The sequence below is a fragment of the Equus asinus genome, chromosome 26 (assembly GCF_041296235.1).
Source record: "Equus asinus isolate D_3611 breed Donkey chromosome 26, EquAss-T2T_v2, whole genome shotgun sequence".
Taxonomy (NCBI): domain Eukaryota; kingdom Metazoa; phylum Chordata; class Mammalia; order Perissodactyla; family Equidae; genus Equus; species Equus asinus.
The window spans coordinates 39820128-39846664 of NC_091815.1; the positions used below are offsets into that span (position 1 = coordinate 39820128).

Sequence of the window (26537 nt, forward strand, 5' to 3'; positions counted from 1 at the left end):
GGTCATGAAAAACTCCTCTAAAACCAAGCTCCGTGTGACTTCCCAAGTCAACCTAACTCCTTCATTCAAGGGGGTGTGGACATGGCTGTGTTGGCACAGGTGCCTCTGAGCTCATAGGAAGCTGTTGTCTTTTCTTCAGCAATTTGAGTACAAATGGGGCTGCTCCTTTAATAAATAAGAAGAAACTGCTAAAAACTATGGAAACCACTGGTGATGATTCTGACAGACAGATGGAAGGGAATGCCAATTCCTTTAGATACATCAGGCAAAAATAATGGTACTGTGCCCTTTATCCTAGTGAAACCCAGCAGTAACTAATTTTTTTTTTTTTTTGAGGAAGATTAGCCTTGAGCTATCATCTGCCTCCAATCCTCCTCTTTTTGCTGAGGAAGACTGGCCCTTGAGCTAACATCCATGCCCATCTTTCTCTACTTTATGTGGGACGCCTGCTACAGAACGGCTTGACAAGTGGTGCACAGGTCCACACCTGGGATCCGAACTGGCAAACCCCGAGCTGCGGAAGCGGAATGTGTGAACTTCACTGCTGCAACACAGGGCTGGCCGCAGCAGTAACTAATTTTTAAAATTAATTTTAAACTAGGTATTATAAGGAAGAGGTTCTATATGCTAACCAGAAGCAGCCCAGGTAGTTGACGTTATTCAAGGTGGTTTTTGTAACTTTCCCTGTATACCTTTAAGGGCCTTTCCGATCACCCCTTCCCTTTGAGGGTGTGGTGGTGGTGAAGGAGGCTCTCTTAAATCTTATTTAAAATTGAGTTTTGGGGCTGCCGCGTGGCTAAGTCGTTGAGTTTGCACGCTCTGCTTTGGCGGCCTGGGGTTTTGCCCGTTCAAGTCCTGGGCATGGACATGGCACTGCTCATCAGGCCATGCTGGGGTGGCGTCCCACATGTGACAACTAGAAGGACCCACAGCTAAAAATACACAACTATGACCCAGCGGGCTTTGGGAGAAAAAGGAAAAGTAAAAAGAAAATCTTTAAAATTGAGTTTTGTTAACCTGTCAGCTCATCACAGCAACTGATATCAGATTCCCTCCTGCAGTTTTATTATAATTGACATACATTATATTAGTTTAAAGTGTACAAGATAATGATTTGATACAAGTATATATTGCGAAATGATCACCACAATAAGTTTAGTTAACATCTGTCATCTCACATACTTTTTTTTTGTTGTGATGAGAACCTTTAAGATCCACTCAGCATCCCTGAAATACACAGATGTCACAATTTAAGGAGCTGGCGAGAGTTTACCAGGTGCCCAAGTTATTTGAAAGTAGGATGGGTGCTTAGGAAAACCCCTTGAAGAGCAGTGGCTCTCAAGGGGGCTGACTTTGCCCTCCTAGGGGACGCTTGTCAGTGTCTGGAGACACTTTGGGCCGTCAGACTGGTGGGCGGGGTGGGGGTGTTGCTCCTGGCATCTAGCGGGTGGAGACCAGGGATGCTGCTCAACATCTTACAGTGCACAGGTCGGCTCTCACCCCAAGGGAAGATCAGACCCAAATGTCAATAACGCTGAGGATGAGAAACAGGGTTCACTTTCTTCCTACCCGAGCTCCCAACACAACGTCCGAGGCTGTTCCCCTGCTTGTTTACTGCTGTCTCCTTGGCAACCGGCATTTACTGGGCATTTAATAATGACCTGTTGAAAGAATAAGTGCACAGCACGAACATGTCATCACGGCCCAGAGCAGGCAGGGGGAGGCGGGGGTGCTCCCCAGAGCTACCAGTCACTTCTTTTGCTTGGAGACACGCGTGAAATGGAAAGTCTAGGTTTCCCACCAAATTGGGAGCAAAAAACTTTTTTTAAAAGAGTGAATTCCAGAGAAGTCTCTGAGCACCTACTAGAAAGCAGACGCCCAGGCACACTACCAGGTGCTCGCACATATATTATTATTCAGATAAGGTTTCCCCAACCCCACGTACAGGGTTGGCAAGAGCCCCTCCCGTCCCACGACCCAACCGACAGCCGCCTTGCCCAGGCGCATGCGCCCACTGCTTCCTCTCGGGGCTCGGCGCGTGACGTCACCACGCAAGGGGCGGAGAGCGAGCGGTGTTACCATGGTGATCGCGACGCGCTCAGAAAAGTCCACAAGTGACGGTCGAGCCCCCATAACCGACTCCAAGGCTCGCAAACGGGCCGGCCACCGTGGCAGGACCTGACAAGCGGAGCCAGGGAAAGAAAGCAGGAACGCCTGGGTCGCGGACATTTCTCACTGTCATCAGCGGCCCTGTCGCTTGGCGGCCACTTCCGTATCCAGGGTGGGGTCGCCATCTCCCAGCCCGTCCCCAGCGTGCTGAACTACAACTCCCAGAAGCCTCCGCGGCCACCCCCTCCTTTCTTTCCACTTCGCCAGTAAACAACAGTTGGCGAAAGCACTTACAGGCGCTTTCTATCCATAAAGTCATGCCTGGACGTAGGTATTTGTATCACAATCTCCTTTTTACCAACATGTGCGCCTCCTGTTTCTCTGCCCCTTTGAGACTACAATACCCAGAAACCTCTGGGCTGCTCTTTCCCAGGCCCTCTGGCAGAGGGTTGCCTTGGAGACAGCGAGACGCCGGAAGCCTAACGAATGAGGCGGGGCAAGGCTGGAAGAAGGCTTCTAATTGGCGGAGAGGCCACTACGTCAGCCCTAAAGGACGGGTCAGGGGTGCACATGCGCATTGCGTTGGCCCCGCGCGTTTTCGGTCGGGGAGGCTGGGGGGTCCTCAAGGCTCCAGCAATTGGGCGGTGTCGCTGGTCGCGCTGCGGGGAGGTGGAGTCTGCGCATGCTCAGGGCCTCCCTACCCAAACCAGAGGCGCAGGCTCCGAAGTGCCCCTGGAGGTGAGTGCGACCCTCGGCTCCCCTGCCCGGGTTTCGGAATGGGATTCCCTGTCTCCACGGTAACAGTTCCTCCTCGCTTGCATGTGACGTCATAGCTGCCTCTCGCGGGGAGAGCGAGCAAATTTGGAGTCATGGATTCTGAGCCGCGCCACCTCCTCCGGGCCGCCCACCCTGAATCCCCCACCCCGGGAAGGGTGGGCCGATACCTTTTCATCCTCTCTGGGCCTCGGTTTCCCTTTTTGTGAAATGATCTTTGGAGTTCCTTCTCTGCCCCTTACTAGCTCTAGGATCCCAGGCAAGGTACTTGGGCTCTGTGCCTCAGTTTCCCCATCTAAAATGAGGATGATGATAGAACTTGACTCGTAATGTTGTGAAGATTAAAGAGCCTTAGGACAGTGTCCTGGACACAATGACCGTCTCTGCTTGTCATCAGGTTGTCTTTTGTTTGGCATCTGAACAGGTCCCTCCCTCCTCTGGGGTCTCAGTGTGTTGATCTGCAAATTGGACGTATTGGGTTTCGTGAGTACTAAGCTTTCTTCTGGGCACACAACCAATGACTTTGTTCTCCCCGAGAGATGCTACAGGGTTTGGTGGTAAGACACCGGAATTTCAGAAATCTGCCCTTGTCTTGTTCACTGCTGCGTGACCTGGTCCACGGCTCCTTGAGGAGCCCTGAGTTTCCTCCAGTGGAAAATCATGGGGATGGACTTCTAATTCTCGCTTCTGGTCCAGGCACTACCCCTGACCTTGCTTGGTAACCTTGGGCAAGCTGTGTGGTCTGACCTTGCACCATCTGTAAAATAACCAAGGGATGTACAATTGAACTTGGAGGTCGCTTTCCGTGCTAAAATTGCAGTCAGTAAATCTGGTACCCATGCAGACCTCCCTTTGTGGTGTCGCCGTATCTTTTTCCTCTTAGTCTCAGATAGGCCTTCACCCATTGTTCATCCGTGTTTGTTTTTCCAGTTGTGTAGCAAAACTGGGCCAGTCATGTTTCCCTCTCACCTCCCCTCTGAAATAGGACTGTAACTAGGTCACTGCCCCTCATGACCCGTGGAGGCATAAGGCGATGGCATCATTGAAGTCCGTGGTCAGGAAGTTGTTATTTTTTCTGTTCCCTGACTTTCTCATTACTGAGGGAGTAAGCATATCCTCACAGCTCTAACGCTTACCCATCTCTTTTGTATCAGATTGTATTTGGTTTCATTGTATTTACTGTTAGAATCCAATCTTCTCTTTATGGCAAGTGATACTGGCTTTCCATTTGGGGCAGTACAATGAAGGTTCATTTTAAAAATAATTTTTGAACATTCAGCGGTTCTCACTCTAGGTTGGACATCAGAACCACTTGGGAACTGTAAAAAAAAGAATACTGTGCCCAGCCCTGCCTGTGGAGATTGGTTAAAGTTTTCTTGGTTGTAGCCCAGTGCATTGTGTTTTTAAAACTCCTCAGAAGATTCTGACATGTAGTAGCATTGAGAAACACCAGCTGGATGATCTGTAAAGGTCTGTTGTGCTCTAACATTCATCACTTTTTTCATTCCTGAATCCTAAAGAGGTGTGTGCTTGTTCCCCTTTTGGCTTCCTTCATTCGGTCACTAACCCCTTCATTTAAACTAATAGTCAACCTTTCACCTAAACTAACAGCTAGGGATGACTCGGCTGCCTGGCCTCTTGCAGGGTGTAGAAGCTGCTGGCATTCTGTGGTGGGCTGAATGTTTGTGGGCCCCGCCCCTCCCCCAAATCCATATGTTGCGTCCCTAATGGCCAATGTGATGGTATCTGGAGGTGGGGGCCTTTGGGAGGTAATTGGGTTTGGATGAGGTCATGGGGGTGGGGCCCCCACGATGGGATTGGTGCCCTTATAAGGGGATGAAGGGACCAGAGCTGTCTGCATCCATTAAGCCACAACACCACCTGGAGGCAGGAATTCGAGTCCACGTGTTGTAGACGGTCCCTCAGCTGTTAGGAGGTGGAGCTGGGATAAACTGTTTGGAGCCAGGGCCCTTTGTGTGCATCACCCGTCCTAAGCTGTGCAGGCGGTGAGGGGTGCTCACCCAAGAACAGAATTCTTTTTTTCCTTTGTGGGAACCCCATGGATGACACGTGCATTTTCAAATTCTTTCAGCTGGAGCGACTTAGCGGAGGCACCAGAACAGGGACGTTTCTGGAGAGTAAACCCATGAGGACGCGATGGAGGTCCCTCAGTGTCCCAAGCCCCTAGAGGCCCGGAGGCAGGACCCACCCTACGACCAGGAGCCGCTCTTGGGGGAACTGACCATCGTGGAGGACGAAGGCCACCCATGTTATGGATTTGAGAAGACCGCCAGCCGGCCTGTCGGCAAGCCTCGGAAAGCTCCTTCGGCAGAGAGTCATCACCAGTGCACCATCTGCGGGAAGAGCTTTGAGCAGCGCTCGGACCTGCTCGACCACCAGAGGATCTACGCGGGCAAGAAGCCGTTCAAGTGCAGTGAGTGTGGGAAAGGCTTCAGTTACCCCTCGGCCCTGGCGGTGCACCAGAGGACGCACACCGGCGAGCGGCCGTTCCCCTGCGCGCAGTGCGGCAAGGCCTTCAGCCACAGCTCGGCGCTGCTCCTGCACCGGCGCGTGCACACGGGCGAGCGGCCCTACGCGTGCCGGGACTGCGGCCGCGCCTTCTCGCAGAGCTCCTCGCTCATCCTGCACAAGCGCACGCACACCGGGGAGCGGCCCTACGACTGCCTCGCCTGCGGGAAGGCCTTCACCCGCCGCTCGGCCCTGGTAGAGCACCGGCGCGTGCACACGGGCGAGAGGCCATACGCGTGCGTCCGCTGTGGCCGGGCCTTCAGCCAGAGCGCGCACCTCGCGCGCCACCAGAAGGTGCACGTGACGCAGAAGCCGCACGCCTGCGGGGACTGCGGCAGAGCCTTCCGCTCGTCCGCCGCCCTGCTGCAGCACCGGAGGATCCACACGGGCGAACGGCCCTTCGGATGCCCTGTGTGCGGCAGGGCCTTCACCCAGCGCGCCTACCTGGCGCAGCACCTGCGCGTGCACTCGGGCCAGAGGCCCTTCGAGTGCGACCGGTGCGGGAAGGCCTTTGGCAAGTGCGCGCACCTGGCGCGCCACCGCGGGACGCACGCATGCGCCCGGGCACGGCCGGTGAGGGCACTCGCCGGGCAGGGCAGGCGCCCGGCAAGCGCGTAGACGCTGGCGGCACCGTGGTGGGGGACCCCTGCCTGCTGCGGCCCCACGCCTACGGGGAGTGCGGAGGGCCCTTAGAGTGGCTCAGCCCTCGCCCAGCTTCTAGGGCTGCACACCCCCTAACCTGTGTCCCAAACTGGCGGAAACCTGCCAACCCGCGTCCCAGGTGCGGGCCAGGCGTTGGCACGGCTTAGCTCATTACCTCGGAGACACAGGGGGCGGAATTTGGGGCAGAGAATCAACAGCAGAGCCTTCTTGAGAGCCCTCAATGTGCCATTTGAAAAATATATTGGAAAGCCTTATTTTGTCGTCTGGGAGTTTCTACGCCTCTTAGTTTGGAGTTGAACCTTGGAGTGTAGGGGTGATTGGTCATCTGGCCCCTTGGCTGCCCCTCCCCGTGCGGTCCGCTGCTATGAGTGGGAGGGTCAAGGAGGTGAGGGTGCTGATTCAGAACCCTCCTCTGTGGAGGCCGGGAGACCAGGGCCTGGGGTCCTTTTCGGCTTCTCCATAAACGTGGGTGAGGAGCTTTCTATTTCTAGTCTGCGCAAAGGGCCGAGTGTGCCAGACCCTGTCCTGAGTGCTTCACAGAATGTGTTGACTCCTTGCACCACCCCGGAGCTGGTACTGTTGTCACCTCCCTGTTACAGGTGGGAAAACCCAGGCTCTGGAGGGGAGGCCTCTGGTGCAAAGCCATGGAACTAGGCACCACCCTGGCCGCTGGGCCCAAGGGGCTGTTCTCTTAAACACCAGGCAATTAGTAATCAAGATGATGCTTGAGCGTTTGTCAGACCCCCGGTGGACATGCTCTCATTTCATTCTTCTGGCAACCCTGTGGGGCTTGGTCTCATCCCTTACTCTCAGATGAATAATCACCAGTAAAATGGCTCAGCCAAGGCTGCTGGCCCCCCAGGGTTCTTCCCCCTGCTGGGCCCAAGGGTCAGTGGCAAATTGAAGTCGCAGCCACAGTTCCCCTAAGAGAGTGTATGGGGAATTGATGGGGGATGGTCCCTGCCTCCTCCAGGAGGCGCAGTGTCTGCCCAGGCCAGTGGAGGTGTGTTAGGTGACAGTGGCTGTTATTCCACTTTCCTGAGAAAGAATCAGGAGAATGCGTACTCTTCGTGTTCTAAGACTTCATGATCGGTCATCTGTGATCATGATCGGTAACTATGTTTTGGCCTTGCAGGCTGCTGGATAGTAAGAAGTGGTTGGCCTGTGTTCCCTGGTCCCTGGGAGGGAACCTCACACCTTTGGAATTTGTTATTCCATGGTGGGCCCCTTGGACCCTGCGTGAGCTTAAGATAACGAGGTGACTCATGGTGGTGGGCCCCTGGATAGCTTCAGGATGGGGGCTGGTCATGCCGGAAAGACCACCCCTGTGATTGGCGGTTTGGGCTTTGTGAGGAGGAGTGGGGGCTGGAGATTGAGTTAAATGAGGCGGCCAGTCATCCACTCATCATGCCTACTTGATGAAACCCCAGTAAAAACCCCGCACCCCCGAGGCTTGGGTGAGCCCCCTGGTTGGTGATACACATCAACCGGCCACATCCTGAGGACATGGGGAGTTTTGCATCGGGATCTCGCAAACCTCCCTGCAGCTGGCCCTGGTTTGTATCCTTTATAATAAAACTATAGCCATAAGTACAGAGCTTTCCTGAGTTCTGTGTCATTCTAACGAGTTATCGAACCTGAGGTGGGTAGGAAACCTTCGAATGTGTAGCTGGTCTGTGCAGAAGTGAAGGTGGCCCAAGAGCCCTGGAGCTTGTGGCTGATGTCTAAAGTGGGGGCGATCTTGTACCCTCAACCTATGAAGTCTGGCCCAACGTAATTGAATTCCCTCTAATACTATTATGATTTTACTTCCTTTCTTTTTTTCACATTAGGTTTGGTCTGGAATTAGTGGTCAAACTGCGGCCCTCCAGCTGCGGGTGCTGTGGGGAAGGTGTTGACTGAGCTGGCTGGCTGCTCCCCCCCACCCCTTTCCTATCCTGGGTGCGGACCTACACACTGCTGGTCAAGCCCACATATAAAGTAGAGGAAGATGGGCACGGATGTTAGCTCAGGGCCAGTCTTCCTAAAAAGAAAAAACGAAAACAAAACAAAAAACCAAGTGGGACTGATACCAGCTCAACACGAGATTGACATAAGGGAAACCGTACCGTAGAAAAGAAACCATATTGTAACTTTGAATGACTTCTGATTAACTAGCCCAGACTTGCTCTGTAGCTTGTGTGGCCCCTCCCAGCTGCTTTATGGTGATATCTGTAGTCTTTTGAGTTCTCTAGGAATGTGATGACCCCCAGGCAGAGAGCCTATGCTCACAGCCATCATCAATGACAACTGAAAGATCAGGGCATAGGGCATTACTCCGTTCCATGATGCATATCCAGTAAAACAAAGGACTATCAGGAACTAGGACCAGATGTCTACCCAACCCAGAGACCAGCCGTCTCCCCCTCCTGGACACCAGCCCTGTATATAACTGGCCTGTAGTCTTTGTTCTGGGAGATGGTTGTTTCAGACATGAGTCTGCCATCTTCCCTCTTGCTAGCAAGCTGTAATAAACACCCTTTCTCTCCTCCCACCTTGCCTCCTGACTATTGGCATGTCTTGTGGTGAGCAGAGGATCCCCCCTTGGGCTAACAGGACCACTGATCTAGACCAGGCCTCTGCTTTGTGAATGCTAATGCAAGCTGCCATGGATCAGAGCGTTTACCAGGCACCAAGCAAACTACTGAGACCGGGACCTCACCTCCCTCCCCCCACAGCCAGCTCAGGTGGTAGCTCCTGCCCCCTGATAATGCATCCTGGTTACAGGTTTGCTTGCTACATCTTGACCTGGGTCTGGATCTTGGCTCTGGCGCCACCTAGCTACAGAGCCGGAGCCAAGGCAAGAGTTTCAATTCCTCCGGTTTCAGTGGCGGATCTGATCCCCTCCCAGGCTTGTTACAGAGTCAATGGGAAGCGCACGCAGGTCTTAAGTCAGGGCCCTGCACAGGTGTTCAATGATTGTTGGCGATTGTTTTCAGAGTAAATGTGAAGGGGCTAGCATATAATTTCTTTCAAAAATGATACATACTATCTGTTTAATAGAATTCGTATCAGCTCATAATAGCTACCATGTACTGAATCCTTGTTTTGTGCCAAAACCTGTAAAATGATTACGTTACTGTTTAAACCTTCGCCACAACCCCCTGAATGTGGCTCCTCTCTGTACTCCCCAGTTCACCCTGAGAACGCTGGGCCCGGAGCAGCTCCCTCGTTTGGGCAGAGGGGCCACTGAGCAAGTAGACAGCCCAGTGCATCCACTTACTGTCAAAACCTCCGCTGTTAGCCTCGCCATCTTCCTGCCTCCCACGCTGTGGTGATTACGTGGCATATACAGGTGTGACGTATAATAAGAAATATATATTTGGTCTTTGTCCCCATTCCTGACACAGAGCTCCCATTTCGTTAGTGATGAAAAGGATAAAGGCCTTTTATATGTTAATAAGGTGACTTTTGGAAAGCACCTGAGGGTGGGCTAGTTGCCATGGGAACCAACCACCTGATTGGAGGGTCAGACCTTTCAGGATGAATCAGTCGCCAAAGGCCAATGATTTAATCAGTCCTGCCTACGTCATGAAGCTTCCACAAAACCCCCAAAGGATGGAGTTCAGAGAGCTTCCAGGTTGGTGAACACGTGGAGCTTTGGGGAGAATAGGGCATTCAGAGAGCATGGAAGCCCCATACCCCTTCCCTCATACCTCCTCCTATGCGTTTCTCCCACCTGGCTGTTCCTCACTTATATTCTTATATAATAAACCAGTCACCTAGTAAGTAAAATGTTTCTCTGAGTTCTGTGAGCTGCTCTAGCAAATTAACTGAACCTGAGGAGGGGGTCATGGGAACCTCTGATTTACAGCCGGTCAGTCAGAAGCACAGGTGACATCCTGGACTTTGGACTGGGCTCTGAAGAGGTAGGAGCAGTCTTGTGGGACTGAGCCCTTCATGTGTGGCATCTGATGCTGTCTGCAGATGCATAGATAGTGTCAGAAGTGAGTTGAATTGTAGGACACCCAGCTGGTTCCGCGGAATTGCTTGGTGGTGTGTGAGAAAAACATATAATTGGTGTCAGAGTCAGAACATGTAACCCCTTTCTGGATTGCTGAGTTCCCCCTGCCCCCAGGAAAGATGCCGTCTTCCTTTTTGACTCTAAGCAAGACCAGAATAGTCCCTGCACCTGAGCAGAGGGATCCTTCGAGCCTTTGGAAGGTTTGATGGTGACACATGGCCCCTCTTCCCTGTGTCCCCAATGCCTTTCCCCGCCAGCGTGTCTGTATCCACCCTACAGGGCTGGGGGAGGTGTAGATGCATCTACCTCAGTGGCTAAGGACCAGCCTGAGTAATAGCTCATTACTACTTCATGCAAATTAAAATCTAAAAACCCTCTGGCTGGTGGTTCTCAAACTGTGGTCCCCCAACCAACGACACTTGCACCTTCTGGGAGCTTGTTAGAAATGCAAATTCCCAGGGTCCCACTCCAGACTATGGAGCCAGAGACTCCAGGGGTGGGGCAGCAACTGTGTTTCCTGGGCCTCCAGTTGATTCTGAGGCACTCAAGTTTGAAAATGGGATGGAGAAGAGACAAAATTAGAATGATTAGGAAACTTGGCTGATACGGTTGTTCTTTATTGGCGGGAAGAAGCTTCTGCCCACAGGCACGGTCAGGAAAGGAGCACTAGGATCCTACAGATTCGAGAAAGTCACAAGATTCTTTTTCGGTTCTTGAAGGCTCATAAGAATCGGAATAGCCACCAAAGTATGGCACCGTCTGGTCCTTTGCAGTTGCAAAGCTTCGCGGCAACATTACGGCATCTACTTAACCTCTTGCACCTTGGAATCATCTAGAGGGGCAGGGGGTCCATCCCTGAGGCTGGGCTTCAGCCGGCCCCAGGTGGTGCTGCGCCGATCTTTTAAAGAAGTGGTAGTGATGTGACAGGATGGAGGTGTTAACTAGTGCTGTGGTGGCAAGCATTTTATAATACAAATGTATCAAGGCAGCACGCTGTGCACCTTAAAGTTACACAATGTTATATGTCATTCATTGTAACCACGGGCCCTCGAGGACCAGTTCAACTGATTCCATCTTATCAGACTAATTAAGAGTGGGTTTTTCAGAAACTGAGACCCCTTGTTCAGTTCAGGCCAGTTGAAATTGATGCGGGGTCGGCGAGCCGAGGAGTCGAAAGAAAGATTTCTTAGACTCTCAAGATCTGGCAGTAGTGCTCTTTTATTTAGAGAATAGTATAGAATAGCATGGGGACAGGACCCATGGGCAGTCAGAGCTTCTGCTGCTGCTTCTGCTGCCCCCGCTGGCATGGGGACAGGACCCATGGGCAGGCAGAGCTGGTGCGTGGGGACAAGACCCACGGGCAGTCAGAGCTCCTGCTGCTGCCCCGAGTTGAGGGTTAGGGCTAAATTTAAGGCATAGGTATGTGAGTCATCTCGTTACGAGACAAAGAAAAAAAAAGTTAAAATGGTGCCAGTGCCGGTAGGGTCCGGCCATTGGGCGGTCCCACAACTTTTAGATAAGAATCAAACCGGATTGAGTAAATGGCAGAAGTCACCGCTCAAATATTATCTTCAACTAAAGACAAAGGAGGATTTCGGGGTGGGGGGTCAGTTACATGAGGTTGCCAGACAGTAAACAACTTAAGTTCTTGCCTTCCCCATTAAGAGTTTCCAGAGATAAGGCCATCCCCCCTTCCTCCTGGCGCAGAGAGGGAGGCATGGAGATTTCCTTCACAAATGCAATTGTCTCTGATCAAAGGGCAAGCAAATTCCACTCCTCGGAGCCTGATTCTCATCTGCAGTTTTAAAATTAACCAGCCTAAAAATCCTCATCACAAACTGTTCCAAAATTAAGCAGCCTAAAAATCCTCATCAAGATCACTAACCCTTCAACTGGGCCTGTGCAAATGCCTGATAAGTGACCCTTTTGATGTCAGGGGGCAGAAAACTCCATCCTCAGATCATGCTAACACCACCATTTTGTGAACATGTGTCCCATGGAGAGCCGTGGAGCTTGATCACACTTGCTCAGATCAGCAATTACCTCACTTCTTACCTCAGATCATCTCTCTCCACACTTCAGACCGCCCTGCCTCTGCTCTCAAAGATTTTGCCCCAAGCCCTGGATCAGGAGACAGATCTGAGAGCATATACCTCCTGTCTCCTTGCAGATGGATCTAGCAATAAAGCTGTTTTCTTTTCCCAAAAGCTGATTCTGTAATAATTGGCTTTTTTTTTTTTAAAGATTTTATTTTTCCCTTTTTCTCCCCAAAGCCCCCCGGTACATAGTTGTATATTCTTCATTGTGGGTCCTTCTAGTTGTGGCATGTGGGACGCTGCCTCAGCGTGGTTTGATGAGCAGTGCCATGTCCGGGCCCAGGATTCGAACCAACAAAACACTGGGCCGCCTGCAGCGGAGCTTGCAAACTTAACCACTCGGCCACGGGGCCAGCCCCTGTAATAATTGGCTTTTTAAAATGCACATCAGGTAGGAGAACCCATTTGTGTGGTAACAATATCTCAATAAAGCTGCAGGGGTGGTGGGGGGAGAAGAAAGAAGCTCCCAGGTGCAGCCCAGGTGGAGAGCCAGGCATTATAGTCCAGGAAGAACCTCCTCACTCCTTCCTCAGACACAGAGTGCCCGCCCGGGGTGAGGGTGTCGGCTGCACCGTGCAGCCCTCCAGGATGGGGTGGTGTTGGCAGGGGTCCGCAGACAAGTGAATGGGCACCCAGAAGAGTGTGAAAAGTGCTGTGATGACCAAAAGTACAAGATCCTAAGGGACCATGAGAAAGTAAGTTCTTCCTGCACCAAGGCTGGGGGAGGGAGGCGGGGCAGGGTTACCCTAGGGACCATTTCTGGGAAGTGCAGTGACATTTAAGGAAAAGAGAGATTGGGTGAAGGTGGGTGGAGGGAGTACACACTTCTGTCCACGTCCCATGGCCCAGAACACAGCTGCAAGGGAGGCTGAGAAGCTTTGGCTCATGGGGGCCACGACCAGCTCAAAGTCAGGGTCCATCACTGTGCTGGAGAGATAGCCTGACTGCTGGGACCAGTTGGCAGGTCAAAATGCATCTAATTTGCTGGGCAAAGACATCTAATAATAATAACCAAGCAACCATGATCATAAAAACAACTAAATGCCATTAGCTGAGCACACACTAGGCTGCAGAAATTCTGCCAACCACTTGACATCATCTCATCGGGTCCGTCCAGCAGCCCAAAGATGCTTTGCCCTGTCGCCTTCTCTCTGAGCCTCAGCTCCCTCTGCTGCCATATAGGAGGCACAACTCCCTATGTGCACTGTGAGGATTAGCAACCTTACCGGGTGAATAAAGAAGGCCACTTCCCTGGCAGGTGCAAGAAACCTCAGAATATTTTGGGGAACCTCAAGAGAAGAGAGGAACCCACCCAAATCTATAGGTACTGCCAGCAAAGTCTGATGACAAGTCCGTGGCTTGGTTTTCCCGGTCTTGAGAGGCCTTTAAAATTCAATCTGAGATTCCTTATGAAAAGTTCCAGCAAAGCAGATTTAAAAGAGCCTATAGGATCAACTACTATTCTTGCTGTACTTATGTAAATAATTGGGCCAAATTTATTGAAACTAGACTTATTTTTCAAACCAGATAGTCTTAATTTGGCTATAATTGGTAATGATGAGGGTGATTTTAGGGATAAAACCCAGAGGGGCTCCCACGCAGGGACACTCCTCAAAGACACTCTAGAAATGCATTTTCCCCTTTCTACACGAAGTGACCAAAGATCTGAACTCTTTGTTTTTCATCCCTTTGCTTTCCTTAGGGTTTTATCATACGTTTTCAAAATGTGTGCAAATGGAATCGTTCTCTGTGTGGTTTTTTTTTGTTAATATTTTGTTTATGCCATTCATGCATGTTTTTGCCCATAACTTTAGTTTATTCATGTTCACTATTGTTTCTTAGTCCGAACTATAGATATTGTTGATTATTATTCTGTTGTATAGCTGTTTCACAATTATTAATTCTCCTGTCTTTGCTGCATGATATTACAAAAATCCTGCTATTTACATATTGGGATGTGTCTCAGTGCACATGAGCAAGAGAACTTTTCCAGGTGGGACACAGACAGGTGAATACAACTTCTGGAGGTTGGGGAGTGATGCATTACCAGTGTTTTTAAGATATGGTGCAAAATACTTTCCAAAGTGCTTTGATCCATTTCACTCCTACTGCCACATGGTTAAGCGCTCCTGCCTGCAGGTTCTCACATCATCTTCAGCACAATATAAATGTCTATTGTTCTGTCATTCTGGTGCAGCATTTCTCTCACAACTGTTTCTCTGTTTCAAACCAATACATTGAGTTTTCAATTTTAATTTTTCCATTTTTGTATACAATTTTTATTTTGAAACTATCTCAAATTTACAAAAAATTCAAAGTACAGCAAAATTGGCTTTTATTTTCACAAAACATTTGAGAGTTATCTTCTAACCCAGAACCCTAACCCCCTGGTTACTTTAGTGTATATTCCCTAAAAACAAGGATTTTCTCTTACGTATCCACAATACAATCACGAAATCCAGGAAATTCACATTGATACCTACTACGATCTAATCCTCAGTCCCTAATCAAATTTCACCAATTATTTCAATAAAGTCCTTAATAGTGAAAGTAGACAGGTCAGAATTACATGTTGCTATTTACCTGTCCTGTCTCTTCAGACTCCTTCAGACCGGAAAAGGTTCTTTTTCTTTATTTGACTTTTTTCGTCTTGACACTTTGGAAGACTACAGGCAATTTATTTTGTGGAGTGTCTCATTTTGAGTTTGTCTGATGTTTCCTCTTGATTCACATTATGAATGCTTGGCAGGAATATCTCAGAAGGGATGCATCCTTATTGCATCCTTTCAAAAAGTGCATGATTTTTTTATTACATGTATTTTTATTTTTATTTTTTTATTGAGGCATAATTTATATATAACATTGTATAAGTTTAAGGTGTACAATGTGTTGATTTGATACATTTATAAACTGCAATATGATTAGCACCACAGTGTTACCTAATACTTCTATCGTGTCACATAATTATCATTTTTGTGTGTGGGCAAAGGAGAAACCATAAACTGGAGCTATAGTGCCACCTTCTGGAAAACAAGAGATGTTTCCAGCAGTCAGCCTGGTAAGTTGTACAAACCAGGGAAGACGTAAAAGCTCAAGAATTCTACCACAAGAGGGAGCAGAAAGTGGGGAGCAGAAAGTGGGGAGCAGGGTGTATCCATATAAGTTCAAAGAAAACCCCAGATATAACAGGACCATTAAACAGCATCTCCCACCTGAAAGCAACTAACCAAGATTTGAGGAGGTATCTGCTCCTTCAAATGCGAAAGCAGCAATGCAAGACAACAGGGAACATGAAGAATCAAGGAAACATGTCATCACCAAAAGATAACAATGATCCTCCAAAAACCAAGCTCAAAGGCATGGAATTTAGTGATCTAGCTGACAAAGAATTCAAAATAGCTATTCTGAAGAAACTCAATGTGCTACAAGAAAGACAATTCAATGAAATCAGGAAAAAAATACATGAACAAATGAGAAATTTAAGAAAGAGATAGAAATAATAAAAAAGAACCAAACAGAAATTCTAGAGCTGAAGAATTCAATGAATGAAATGAAAAATGTAATAGAGAGCATCTATATCAAAGTAGGCCAAATGGAAGATAGAATCAGTGATCTAGAGGATAGGAACTTTGAAATAACCCAATCAGAGGAGAACAAAATTAGGATGTTTAACTTCCTTCTAATGTCAAGGTGCTGCTGCTCATTTACTTGCACAATTTTTCTCCTTCTAAGAACTTACCAGTTTTCTCCTTCTAAGAATTTGTCAGTTACTGGGGCCAGCCTCATGGCCAAGTGGTTAAGTTCACATGCTCTGCTTCAGTGGCTCAGGGTTTTGCTGGTTCGGATCCTGGGCAAGGACATGGCACCACTCGTCAAGCTACGCTGAGGCGGCATCCCACATGCCACAACTAGAAGGACCCACAACTAAAAATTCAGAACTACGTACCAGGGGGCTTTGGGAGAAAAAGGAAAAATAAAATCTTTAAAAAAAAAAAGGAATTTGCCAGTTCCTTGATGTCAAGACACATGGGGGTCATTAGTTAACATAAGCCCAAATGACAGTGGCATGGTGCCAATGCCACAGCTTTATGTAATTATGTCTATATCACAAAAACTTAAACTTTCATTCAGGCTAATTGGTAAGTGCAGAAATTTGAATATGATTTTTTTTCTAAAATTTCTCTAAGGTTTAAGGATAGGTATTATCTTGGGATTTTATGAATATTTAACATTCAAGGATAGAGCAAAAAGTTGATATATACATGGGCAACAGCCATTGACTTTTGTCATCATGTGTTCATTTATGGAGGCCATGTAATAGCCAGCCCAGGCTCCCTGTGCATGCCCACACACTGGTCATTGGGGACCATATTGCACTGGGAATGGCCATCATCTTGGACAGGCAAAGACATTTGCCTCCAACCCAACTGCGTAGAACAATAATAACTAGGAAACCTCATGGAGCACCACCCACTGCAAATGCCCCAGCTTATGCTCCCAGTGTACTCTGCCAAAAAATTCCTTGGAACTTTCATATCAAATGGAAATTTCTAGAACACTTGTGTGGCAGAATGCATAAAACAAGGCAGAATATTGCCCTGGCTTGTTTTATGATGCAAAGCACTGTGTATGCAATATCTCCTCTCATACACAGAAACTAAGGCTCAAAAAGGTTTAATTACTTTCCTATAGCCACTCAGTAACCGAGTGGAGACTCAAGGAAAAGTTAGGGTTTTCTTGCGTCTATGTTCTTATTTATTAGGGGACTGTGGGGGATTCTTGTCCCTCCACAGGGAATTCAGGACTCCACCAGGATCAGAGTGGAGGAAGTCTAATGTGGTCTAGGTGGTCGGTGAAGCCCAGCCTGTAGACATGATCGTTAATCTGAGGACTGGAGTATGCGCTGGAGTTGATAGGATGAAAGAGGTGGGAGGGGAGAGCTGCTTACAGAAGGAAATGCTTGTGAGAAGCCACAATCTGCCTCCACTACATACCTCTCATCCCCCCTAGGAAGAATCAGAGAAATAAGAACCTCTGGCCAGAGTTTACCCTCTATCGACCGCCAGAGACGGTCCGGGGCTGGGCACTAAGTCCCGTCTGAGCCCAGCACTTCCCTCTTGTGTTTTGTGTGGATTACTGTCACAGCACATGAAACGCTTTTTTAAATTTTTTTATTTGTTTGTGTTCAGCAGCGTGCTGGAAAATATCTAACAGTAGGCTGCAGGGCAGAGTGCTGACACAGCACTTGCCTCTCTCCACAGCGTAAAGGGCCAGCTGGCCTGTGGCGAGGGATTGCTGGGGCCCGTCCTGTGCCTACTAAGCATTAGCTGGTTGTTTAATAAATGTTTGTTGAAGGAACAAATAAACGAAGGAATCTTTAAATGTTACTAATAATACCAGCCATTGATTATTGAATGCTTCTGAAAATTGAATTTCATTCAGCTGATTAAATCTGAGGCAGAGTGGCTTTTAACTAAACGAGGTCAAGGGACATCGGGAACTCTCTTATGAAGAGAAATGAGTCACCCCTTCTGTAAAGTTAGAATCCTTAGCAGTCAGTGTGATCCCTGATTCGCTGCAGTCATCTGTGTAATTCAGTAAATGGAGATGGAGAGCTCAGTGCTGTTGGCGGAGCTCGGGGAGGGGACCTTCCCTTCCTTACTTGAGTTCCAGGTGTAGGTGCGGGAGGAAGACCTTTCATCTCACATTTCCAAAACTTCTTTCCACCCTATGAGCAAATTCTTCTCAATGGAGATGTCACCAATCTGACTGTCCGGAACCAAATATTCATTTCACAAGTGGGCAAGTTCCCTGTGAAGCTGAAAATGCATGTTTCTGAATAGGTTTCTTTGCACTTTCCTCAGAGGCACAATTTTCAAAAGAATGTCCTCATTTATCAAGGCATGAGGGAGCCCTCCTCTTGTATCTTTTTTCCTTTCCTGCCCTTCCCCACAGCTGGGCCTCTTGCGCTGTTCCTGTGGGACAGACAGACAGCGGCAGAGTCCGTGGCCCTGTTTCCAGGAGCCAGACCTAGACGTGACCCACACTTTCTCTGTGCCAGCCACTTGTCCTCTTGATAGATGGAGAACATGGTCTGAGGGTCTTCCCTTTGGGCAAGGAGGACCTGAAACTTCACTGAGTCTTTAGGACAGAAGCCTGAATTCCAGCATCTTTTGCTGAGGGAGCCCTGCATTATTGGTGGAGGCCCAGCTCCTGATTACAGTGGTATCATTTTTTTAACCTATAAGTACTGACACACAGAACTTCACTGTCAGGAACTTTGTAGGAGAAGGAGTGAAAGGTAGGATTCAAGAACCACAGTACATACAACGCTTACTACACATTTCATAGGACCTTGTAGATGACAAGCGCTCAGTAAAGGAAAGGTGTGTTCATTTTTGATTCGCGGTTTCTCTCCCGACCCAGGCATGAAAACAGGCCAAATAACGAGCTGCCAGGAGGCTCCGAACTCCATGCAAAGCACCATGAACTCACAGGGCCAGCTGCCACTTTCCAGGAAACATCCCTGGATTCTGGGATTCCCTCCAAAGAGCCAAGGCAGACTATCTGAGACAGATATGTCAGTTATCTGATGAGATCTATGCTTTGACTCACGGGCAGCTGAAGCAGGGAAGCAGTGTTCCATTACTCCCTCTGACCAGTTCACATATCCAGCATTCAATGAACATATTAGAACACCTACTGGGCGTTCTGTTCAATATTTCCACTTACCTTTTGGGTACTAAACTCAGGTCCCAACTCCTAATATGTAGCACAGAGTATGGTATAGATTCAGTGCTTAATAAATGGGAACTAATACTTCTAAATTTTTATTGACAATAACTTATCCCTATCTAGTGCTTTCATCCCTTACCTCAATGCTGTTGCATCCATACCACTAATCCCAAATCTGAGCTTCAACCATTGACCCAACCTATCCATGTCTCTGGCCTTTGTCTTAATGGCAGAATTTTGTCTATCATTGTAGCTGAGAGGTTGAATACCATGGGATTGGAGTAAGAGAAACTGTGTTTGAATCTCAGGTACAGATTCCCAGGGGTACCACGGAGGATGTCATGGGTGCTGGTTACTTGACCCCCCTGGGAGAATAGTGGGGGAAGGGATGTAACCTGGCTGATCCAGGAGGCACATGAGTACGTTAAGGATCAACCATTAATTCAACCAATAATGTGAATGCACATTATTATACGTTCAAGAAATTAACTCAAGGGTGCAGTAAAGTAAAAAACTTAAAGTCAGGTGAAAAAAAAAAAAAAGGCTAGCGCTGATAGAATGCTTGCAAGGCACCACGTACCATGATCCGAGTCCTACATTTGGACAAAGACAGGTCTGATGTGACCAAGAACTTGTTCTATCAATGACTGAGCCACGGATGCTGAATGTCCCTCTGTGGTGGCTGTTTTGCCTTTCTCTTTATACTTGTATTGGTTTTTGTTTTGCTATGTTTTCAGAAGGTATGTCCTTCATTAAGAATACATTTAGACTGTAGAATTTTATTTCTTCTTGGGAAATTCACCCTGTGGAGTTTGTAAAATGCTCCATTTTATCTCTAAGTGTAATGTTTTGCCTTCAAGTTTACCTTGTCTGATATTAGTAGGACTAAACTAGCTTTATTTTGATTAGTATTTGCACAGTGTGACAGACTGAATGTTTATGTCCCCCCAAATTCATAATAGGAAATCCTAACCCCCAAAGAGATGGTATTATGAGGTAAGGCCTCTGGGAGGTGATTAGGTCATGAGGGCTCTGTCCTGGTGGGACTAGTGCCCTTATAAAAGAGATCTGAGAGAGATCCCTTGCGCCTTCCTCCACGTGAGGACGCGCTGATCAGGCATCATCCATGAACCAGGAGGCGGGCTCTCACCAGACACTGAATCTGCCAGTGCCTAGATCTTGGACTTCCCAGCCTCCAGAAGTGTAAGAAATACATTTCTGTTGTTTATAAGCCTCCCAGTTTCAGTATTTTTGTTACAGCAGCAAGACTAGGATGGTGGTATAAATTTTTCCAATTTTTTTATGGTCAACTTGGGTATGTCTGTCCCCTTATATGTCCCTATATCTGGGCTGTTTGTCTTCAACCAACATATGATTTTTTTTATACCAGGTTGTCAGTCTCTGCCTTTTAATTGGAACACTTATTCTTTTTATATTGAATATAGTTGCTGATGTACTTTGATTTAAAGCTGTTTTCCATTTGCCCCACCTGTACGTTGGTTCCATGCATTGAAGTAGAGAGATTAGATGAAAACCATCACTAAAGGAACTGCCATTATAAAGAGGAGAATACAGTACAGCTTTGACATACAAGAAACAATATGAGGGAAGGCAGCCCTGATGGCCTAGTGGTTAAAGTTTGGCACATTCCACTTCGGTGGCCCAGGTTCATTTCCCGGGCGTGGAACCATACCAGTCGTCTGTCAGTAGTCATACTGTGGCAGTGGCTCACACAGAACTAGAAGCACCTACAACTAGAATGTACAGCTGTGTGTTAGGGCTTTGGTGAGGGAAAAAATAAGAAAAAGAGGAAGGTTGGCAATGGATGTTGACTCATGGTGAATCTTTCCCAGCAAAACAAAAAACACACTATCAGAGATGGGGGAATGTGAAAGAAGTTAAACTGGAGACAAAAAAAGCAAATACTATGAAAGTGCATTTGTGCAGTGACCCAAGGATATACCCATGTGTTCACTTAAGAACACTTTGGGGGGCCACCCAGTGGCGCAGCAGTTAAGTGCGCACCTTCCGCTTCAGCGGCCGGGGGTTCACCAGTTCGGATCCCGGGTGTGGACACGGCACCACTTGGCAAGCCATGCTGTGGTAGGCATCCCACATATAAAGTAGAGGAAGATGGGCATGGGTGTTAGCTCATGGCCAGTCTTCCTCAGTAAAAAGAGGAGGATTGGCAGCAGATGTTAGCTCAGGGCTAATCTTCCTCAAAAAAAAAAAAAAAAGAACATTTTGGGCAAGCTGTATTTTCTCCTGCTGATCTGCGCAGGACAGGTATAAATAAACAACGACGTGTAGGTATGCAGATGTGGATGGCTCCATTTGACACAAATAAGAGTTTTTCTTTTTGAAACAAGTAACACAATGTCTAAAAATACACAGCTGTTATCCTTAGTTCAAAGGTTCAGTGTTCAGCACCCTGGACTGGCTGGCATGTCTGATCGTACGGGTCTTCTCCTCATGGTTGCCAGAGGGCAGGAAGCCCTCTCAGCTCACTCAAACACAAGAAGTAGATGGCTCCATGTGGCCCGGCGTAGCCCTCTGTAGGACTTTCTTCTATCCACAGAGATGTCTTTTCTTTCCTTCCCCGAATCCTCCCAGAACACTTTCTCTTATATCTCATTTTCAGGTATCCAGTCACACATTCGACCCTAGCTTAAACTGAGTAGGAGGGAAAATGACTATTTGGCTTTTGTAAAGCCAAAAATAGCATCTGCTTCACTGAGCGTCTGTGAGCCACTCTTCCTCGCGTGCACTCTCTGTAGGGGCTGCTTCAACGGGGAAACCCAGGCCTGGAAGATGGTAGAACTCACTCTCCTGGTGGAGTTTAGAACGTCTGTGGCGACTTTCTGCTTTGATTATTCTCTCTCTGCCTTTGCAACTAGTACCCATGACAGTCAAATTCTATGTATGAAACAGGATCGATGGTTATGTTGAATATTAGATGAGGAGGGAGCAAACAAGACTGAGCAGCTGAAACCAGAATAGAAGGACAAAACAAGATGAGTGTGGTCCTATGGAAGCCAAGAGAACAGAGTGTTTCAAGAATGAAGAATTAATTGAATGGTGCTGAGTGAAGAAGACAAGGAATGAACATGTCGATTATATTTACGGACATGGGCATCGCTGGTGAATTAACAAAGTGATTTTAAGATGCACGGGTGGAGAGTTCCACTTCCAGTATGACAGCACTGCAGACCTGCAGCCTAGGAAAAGGGTGAAAATTATCTTTAAAAAGAAAACATTCAGGGGCTGGCCCCGTGGCCGAGTGGTTAAGTTCACGTGCTCCACTGCAGGCGGCCCAGTGTTTTGTCGGTTCGAATCCTGGGCGCAGACATGGCACTGCTCATCAAACCACACTGAGCCAGCGTCCCACATGCCACAACTAGATGGACCCACAACGAAGAATATACAACTATGTACCGGGGGGCTTTGGGGAGAAAAAGGAAAAAAATAAAATCTTAAAAAAAAAAAAAAAGAAAACATCCATTTAAGGTCTCTGGAAATAGTCCTAAGAGCATACAGCAAGTGAAGGAACATTGATTCAAGAAAACCTACTAAAATGTGTCTCTTTCCTCCCCCAGCTCCCAGGCAGAGGGCTAACTTCCTAAGGAGGCAGAACAGCAGCACTTCTCATCCTGCCCCAGCTGTCTGCTGCTGAGGCTAAGTTCTGGGCAGGGGAGGTCGAGATACGGGCACTTAAGTCTTCCACCAGCCCCCACTCATGTGACAGAAGCTCTGCTTGGGTGGAGAGCCACTAACAATACTGGCTCATGGGGCACGGGTTCCATGCCAGGAGATGTGTCTTCAAATGTACCCAGGATTTGTTTTAATCAGGTCTCATAAGGTGACAGACACAGGGACAACTACCTTGATGAGAAGAGTTTATTATTTACAAGAGAAGGGGACACACTACCCTATGCAGGGCCACAGAGGGAAGCACCAGGTTTGGTCAAGAGGCAGCAAGGAGTGAGGGGAAAGCATGACCCAGAGCTTTTTTGAGTTTTCCAAGGACTGGCTGGTTTGAATAATGTCATGGACTGTGGGCTATAGGGATGGTCTCTTGTTTCTGGTACCTGGCCCTGGGTTGATTTAGGACAGGGAAAATATTGGCTTGGTGTATGAGAGGTGGGTGAGAATATGGGCTGAGGATTGGTTTGCATATGGAATGTACATTCTCAGGCAAGTTGTTTACTATCTAAGAATTAGCTGGCCCTGGAGGGGGCAGTCTCTCCCCAGGTGGCTAGGCCCCTCAAGATGTCAAAACACCATAAATTACAGAAAATACAAAACATGATTAACACAAGAGACCAGACAGAAAAGGTCACATAGCATATGATTCCATCAATATTAAATCTCCAGAATAGGCAAATTCTGGAGTTTGACACAGATTTTTGCCAATAAAAATCCTGGCATCTAGAATTATGAGTTTCTTTCTGAGGTGATAAAAATGTTCTAAAATTAACTGGTGGTGATGGTTGCACATATCTATGACTATACTAAAAACCATGGAATTGTGTACTTTATATGGGTAAATTGTATGGTATATGAGTTATATCTCAATAAAGCTATCATAAAAAAAAAAAGATGTAGTGTTAGAGTGAAAAGTCAGATTGAAAAAGACGACTCTCTCTTTTCCCTCCCTATTCAGGAACCAACTGGATATTGGAGATCGTCCACTCCAAGGGAGGTCCCAGCTGGGAACAATCTGTTGTCAACTGGGATCTATCACCATAGATAGAAAATAAATCTAGCTGGGCAGGAACAAGAATCAGAAAGACCCTCGCTTCTGAACCTCCCATCTCCTCATTCAATTCTTTCCCAGGTCGTTCTTCAATTCCAAGGCCGAGCTGATAACGCAACGTCAGTTTGCATCACTTCTCTGGTTGTCTTGAATGCCTGTGTCTGTGGGACAGATTTAACCTTGATTGATTAAAGTGAGCATATCAGAAAACTTTGTTCAAAGCTACATATTCATATACTAGACAATCTCCCTGGTATTGCCCCAGAGAACACTCAGTTTTCATTAGCTAAATAAAACTCTGCTGCACCCTAGCATAATGTGCCTGACATTGAGTTGCCCACATGGAAAGCAGCTCAATTATAAGTTATCACATACAATTCAGAGAAAGCATTGGTTTGGTGTTCACATTTGAAACCCAGTTGGGTTCCTTTATTTTTTTTTTAATTTTATTTTTTTAAAGATTTTTAATTTTTTTCCTTTTTCTCCCCAAAGCCCCCCGGTACATAGTTGTATATTCTTCGTTGTGGGTCCTTCTAGTTGTGGCATGTGGGACGCTGCCTCAGCGTGGTTTGAAGAGCAGTGCCATGTCCGCGCCCAGGATTCGAACCAACGAAACACTGGGCCGCCTGCAGTGGAGCACGTGAACTTAACCACTCGGCCACAGGGCCAGCCCCAAACAATGGGGAACAGTCGCAGGATTTTTTTTTTTTTTTTTTTTGAGGAAGATGAGCCCTGAGCTAACTAGTGCCAATCCTCCTCTTTTTGCTGAGGAAGACTGGCCTGAGCTAACATCCGTGCCCATCTTCCTCTACTTTATACGTGGAACGCCTACCACAGCATGGCTTGCCAAGCAGTGCCATATCCGCAACTGGGATCCGAACCAGCGAACCCTGGGCTGCTGAAGCGAACGTGCGAACTTAACCGCTGCGCCATTGGGGTTCCTTTAATTATGACATGTGTGTAGGGCATGTCTTTCCCAATCAACAGCTCCACAAACCTATGATGCATAACTGCAGGAGCTCTAAAGGAAGATTCTAACTTTGAATATCCCCAGGGATATAAACATGAATCTGTACCTTAGATTACAGCTTAAATCATATGATACAAAATACATTATCTAAATTTCATGAAACTCTCTCAACCCATCTTCTGTGATCTGGTAGTGGACAAACGATCAGAATATTCTCAGATCAGACTGTGTTGTGGACAGATTTTTGGGACCCCTCTTCCTGGTCTAACAGGTGAATCTAACAAGCAAGGTGCATAGGCTTTAAGTCAGTACAATAAAAACGCATGCTCTCCTGTGAAGCAACCGTGAAGGCCATCTTCAGCCTGTGTCAAAATGACCTTGCTACCCCACACCTCATGACTGAAGATGCCAGCTGGACAGATCCACAACAGGAAAAGATAAAGGGGGACCTCACTCTCATATATCCCAGCTGCATTTGTTAGAGATTAAGGGAATAATGAACGACCCTGGTCCTTACCTCCCTCCACACAGATAACATCAGCATCTCCAAACTTGTTTGATGTATAACCAAGAAATTTTTGTTTATATTACCTTCAATGTATAATCTAGAGAAAACCCCAGATGTACTCTATCCCTTTTCAAAAAAGATCTAGTTCTAAGTTTTTTTTCCTCTTCCCTGCACATACACTGTTTTGTGAAAGAGATTTACGCTGGACTTAAACTCACACACCTTGGAGCAGGTCCATCAGAGCACAGTGTCGAACTGTTTCCCAGGGTTCCAACTCCTCACGCTGATTACTGAATAAACTCCTTCACTAATATCACCCTGACTCTTTATTTCACTTGACAGTGTTATATTATATGAATGTTGTACTGTGTTTCTATTTGTCTGCTTGTTTACTGTAAGGGTCATTTATTTGGCTGTGATCTCCATGACTCTTTATATTATCATCTTTATTGTGTTATTATTCTACCATTTTACACCAACTTGGCAAAATACTTGGCACATAATAGAAACTAGATAAAATACTGGATAAATGAAATAAACAAAAATGACATCAGATCAAGCTCAATTTCACCCCCAGACCTCTGGGGAAGGGAGAGGGGCTGGAGATTGAGTTCAGTCACCAATGACCAATGGTTTAATCAATCACACCTATGTAATGAAGCCTCCATAAAAACCCAAAAGGACGGTTTCAGTGAGCTTCTGGGTTGGTGAACATATGGAGGTGCTTGACGAGTGGCGGGCTCAGAGAGCACGGACGCCCCAAGCCCCTTCCCACATACCTTGCCCAGGGCAAATCTTCCATCTAGCCAGTCCTAAAGTTATATTTTTTTATAATAACTGATGATCTAGTAAGTAAAATGTTTCTCTGAGTTCTGTGAGCTGATCTAGCAAATTAATCAAACCCAAGGAGGTGGTCATTGGATCCTCTGACCTCTAGCTGGTCAGTGAGAAGCACAGGTGACAACCTGGACTTGCAATTGGTGTCTAATGTGGGCTGTGGGGGCAGTCTTCGGGACTGAGCCCTTAGTCTGTGGGATCTGACGCTACTGTCAGCTAGATAGAATCAGAATTGAGTTAAATTGTAGAACACCCAGCTGGTGTCGAGGAATTTCTTGATGGTGGGGAAAAATCCACACACTGGAATTGGAATCAGAATTGTACACATACACACCTCTAGAAACACAAAAACTGGAGGCCAGCCCTGTGGCCTAGTGGCTAAGTTCGGCTTGCTCCACTTTGGCAGCTTGGGTTTATGGGTTCAGATCCCAGGCACAGACCCACACTGCTTGTCAGGCCATGCTATGGTGGTGACCCATATACAGGGTAGAGGAAGATGGGCACAGATGTTAGCTCAGGGCAACTCTTCCTCAGGAAAACACACACACACTCACACA

General features: G+C 47.4%; 1 protein-coding gene across 4 annotated transcripts; it reads left to right on the forward strand.

Annotated features, from left to right (window-relative positions):
- The first annotated feature begins 2693 nt into the window (after positions 1–2693).
- Positions 2694–6329, forward strand: LOC106823978 (zinc finger protein 34-like). Of its 4 annotated transcripts, XM_044759277.2 has the most exons (3): positions 2716–2847; positions 3308–3440; positions 4976–6322. In XM_044759277.2, exon 3 carries the CDS (start codon positions 5041–5043, stop codon positions 6028–6030), a length of 990 nt encoding a protein of 329 aa, XP_044615212.2. In that variant the 5' UTR covers positions 2716–2847; positions 3308–3440; positions 4976–5040; the 3' UTR covers positions 6031–6322. The 4 variants fall into 4 exon arrangements, with proteins under 4 accessions (XP_014685474.3, XP_044615212.2, XP_044615211.2 ...); XM_014829988.3 differs by lacking the exon at positions 3308–3440 and having other exon boundaries at positions 2694–2847; positions 4976–6329; XM_044759276.2 differs by lacking the exon at positions 3308–3440 and having other exon boundaries at positions 2795–2906; positions 4976–6328.
- Positions 6330–26537: the final 20208 nt, after the last annotated feature.

Excerpts from the sequence above, each read along its gene's own strand:
- LOC106823978 (XM_014829988.3), top strand. The coding sequence starts at position 5,041 with ATGGAGGTCCCTCAGTGTCCCAAGCCCCTAGAGGCCCGGAGGCAGGAC.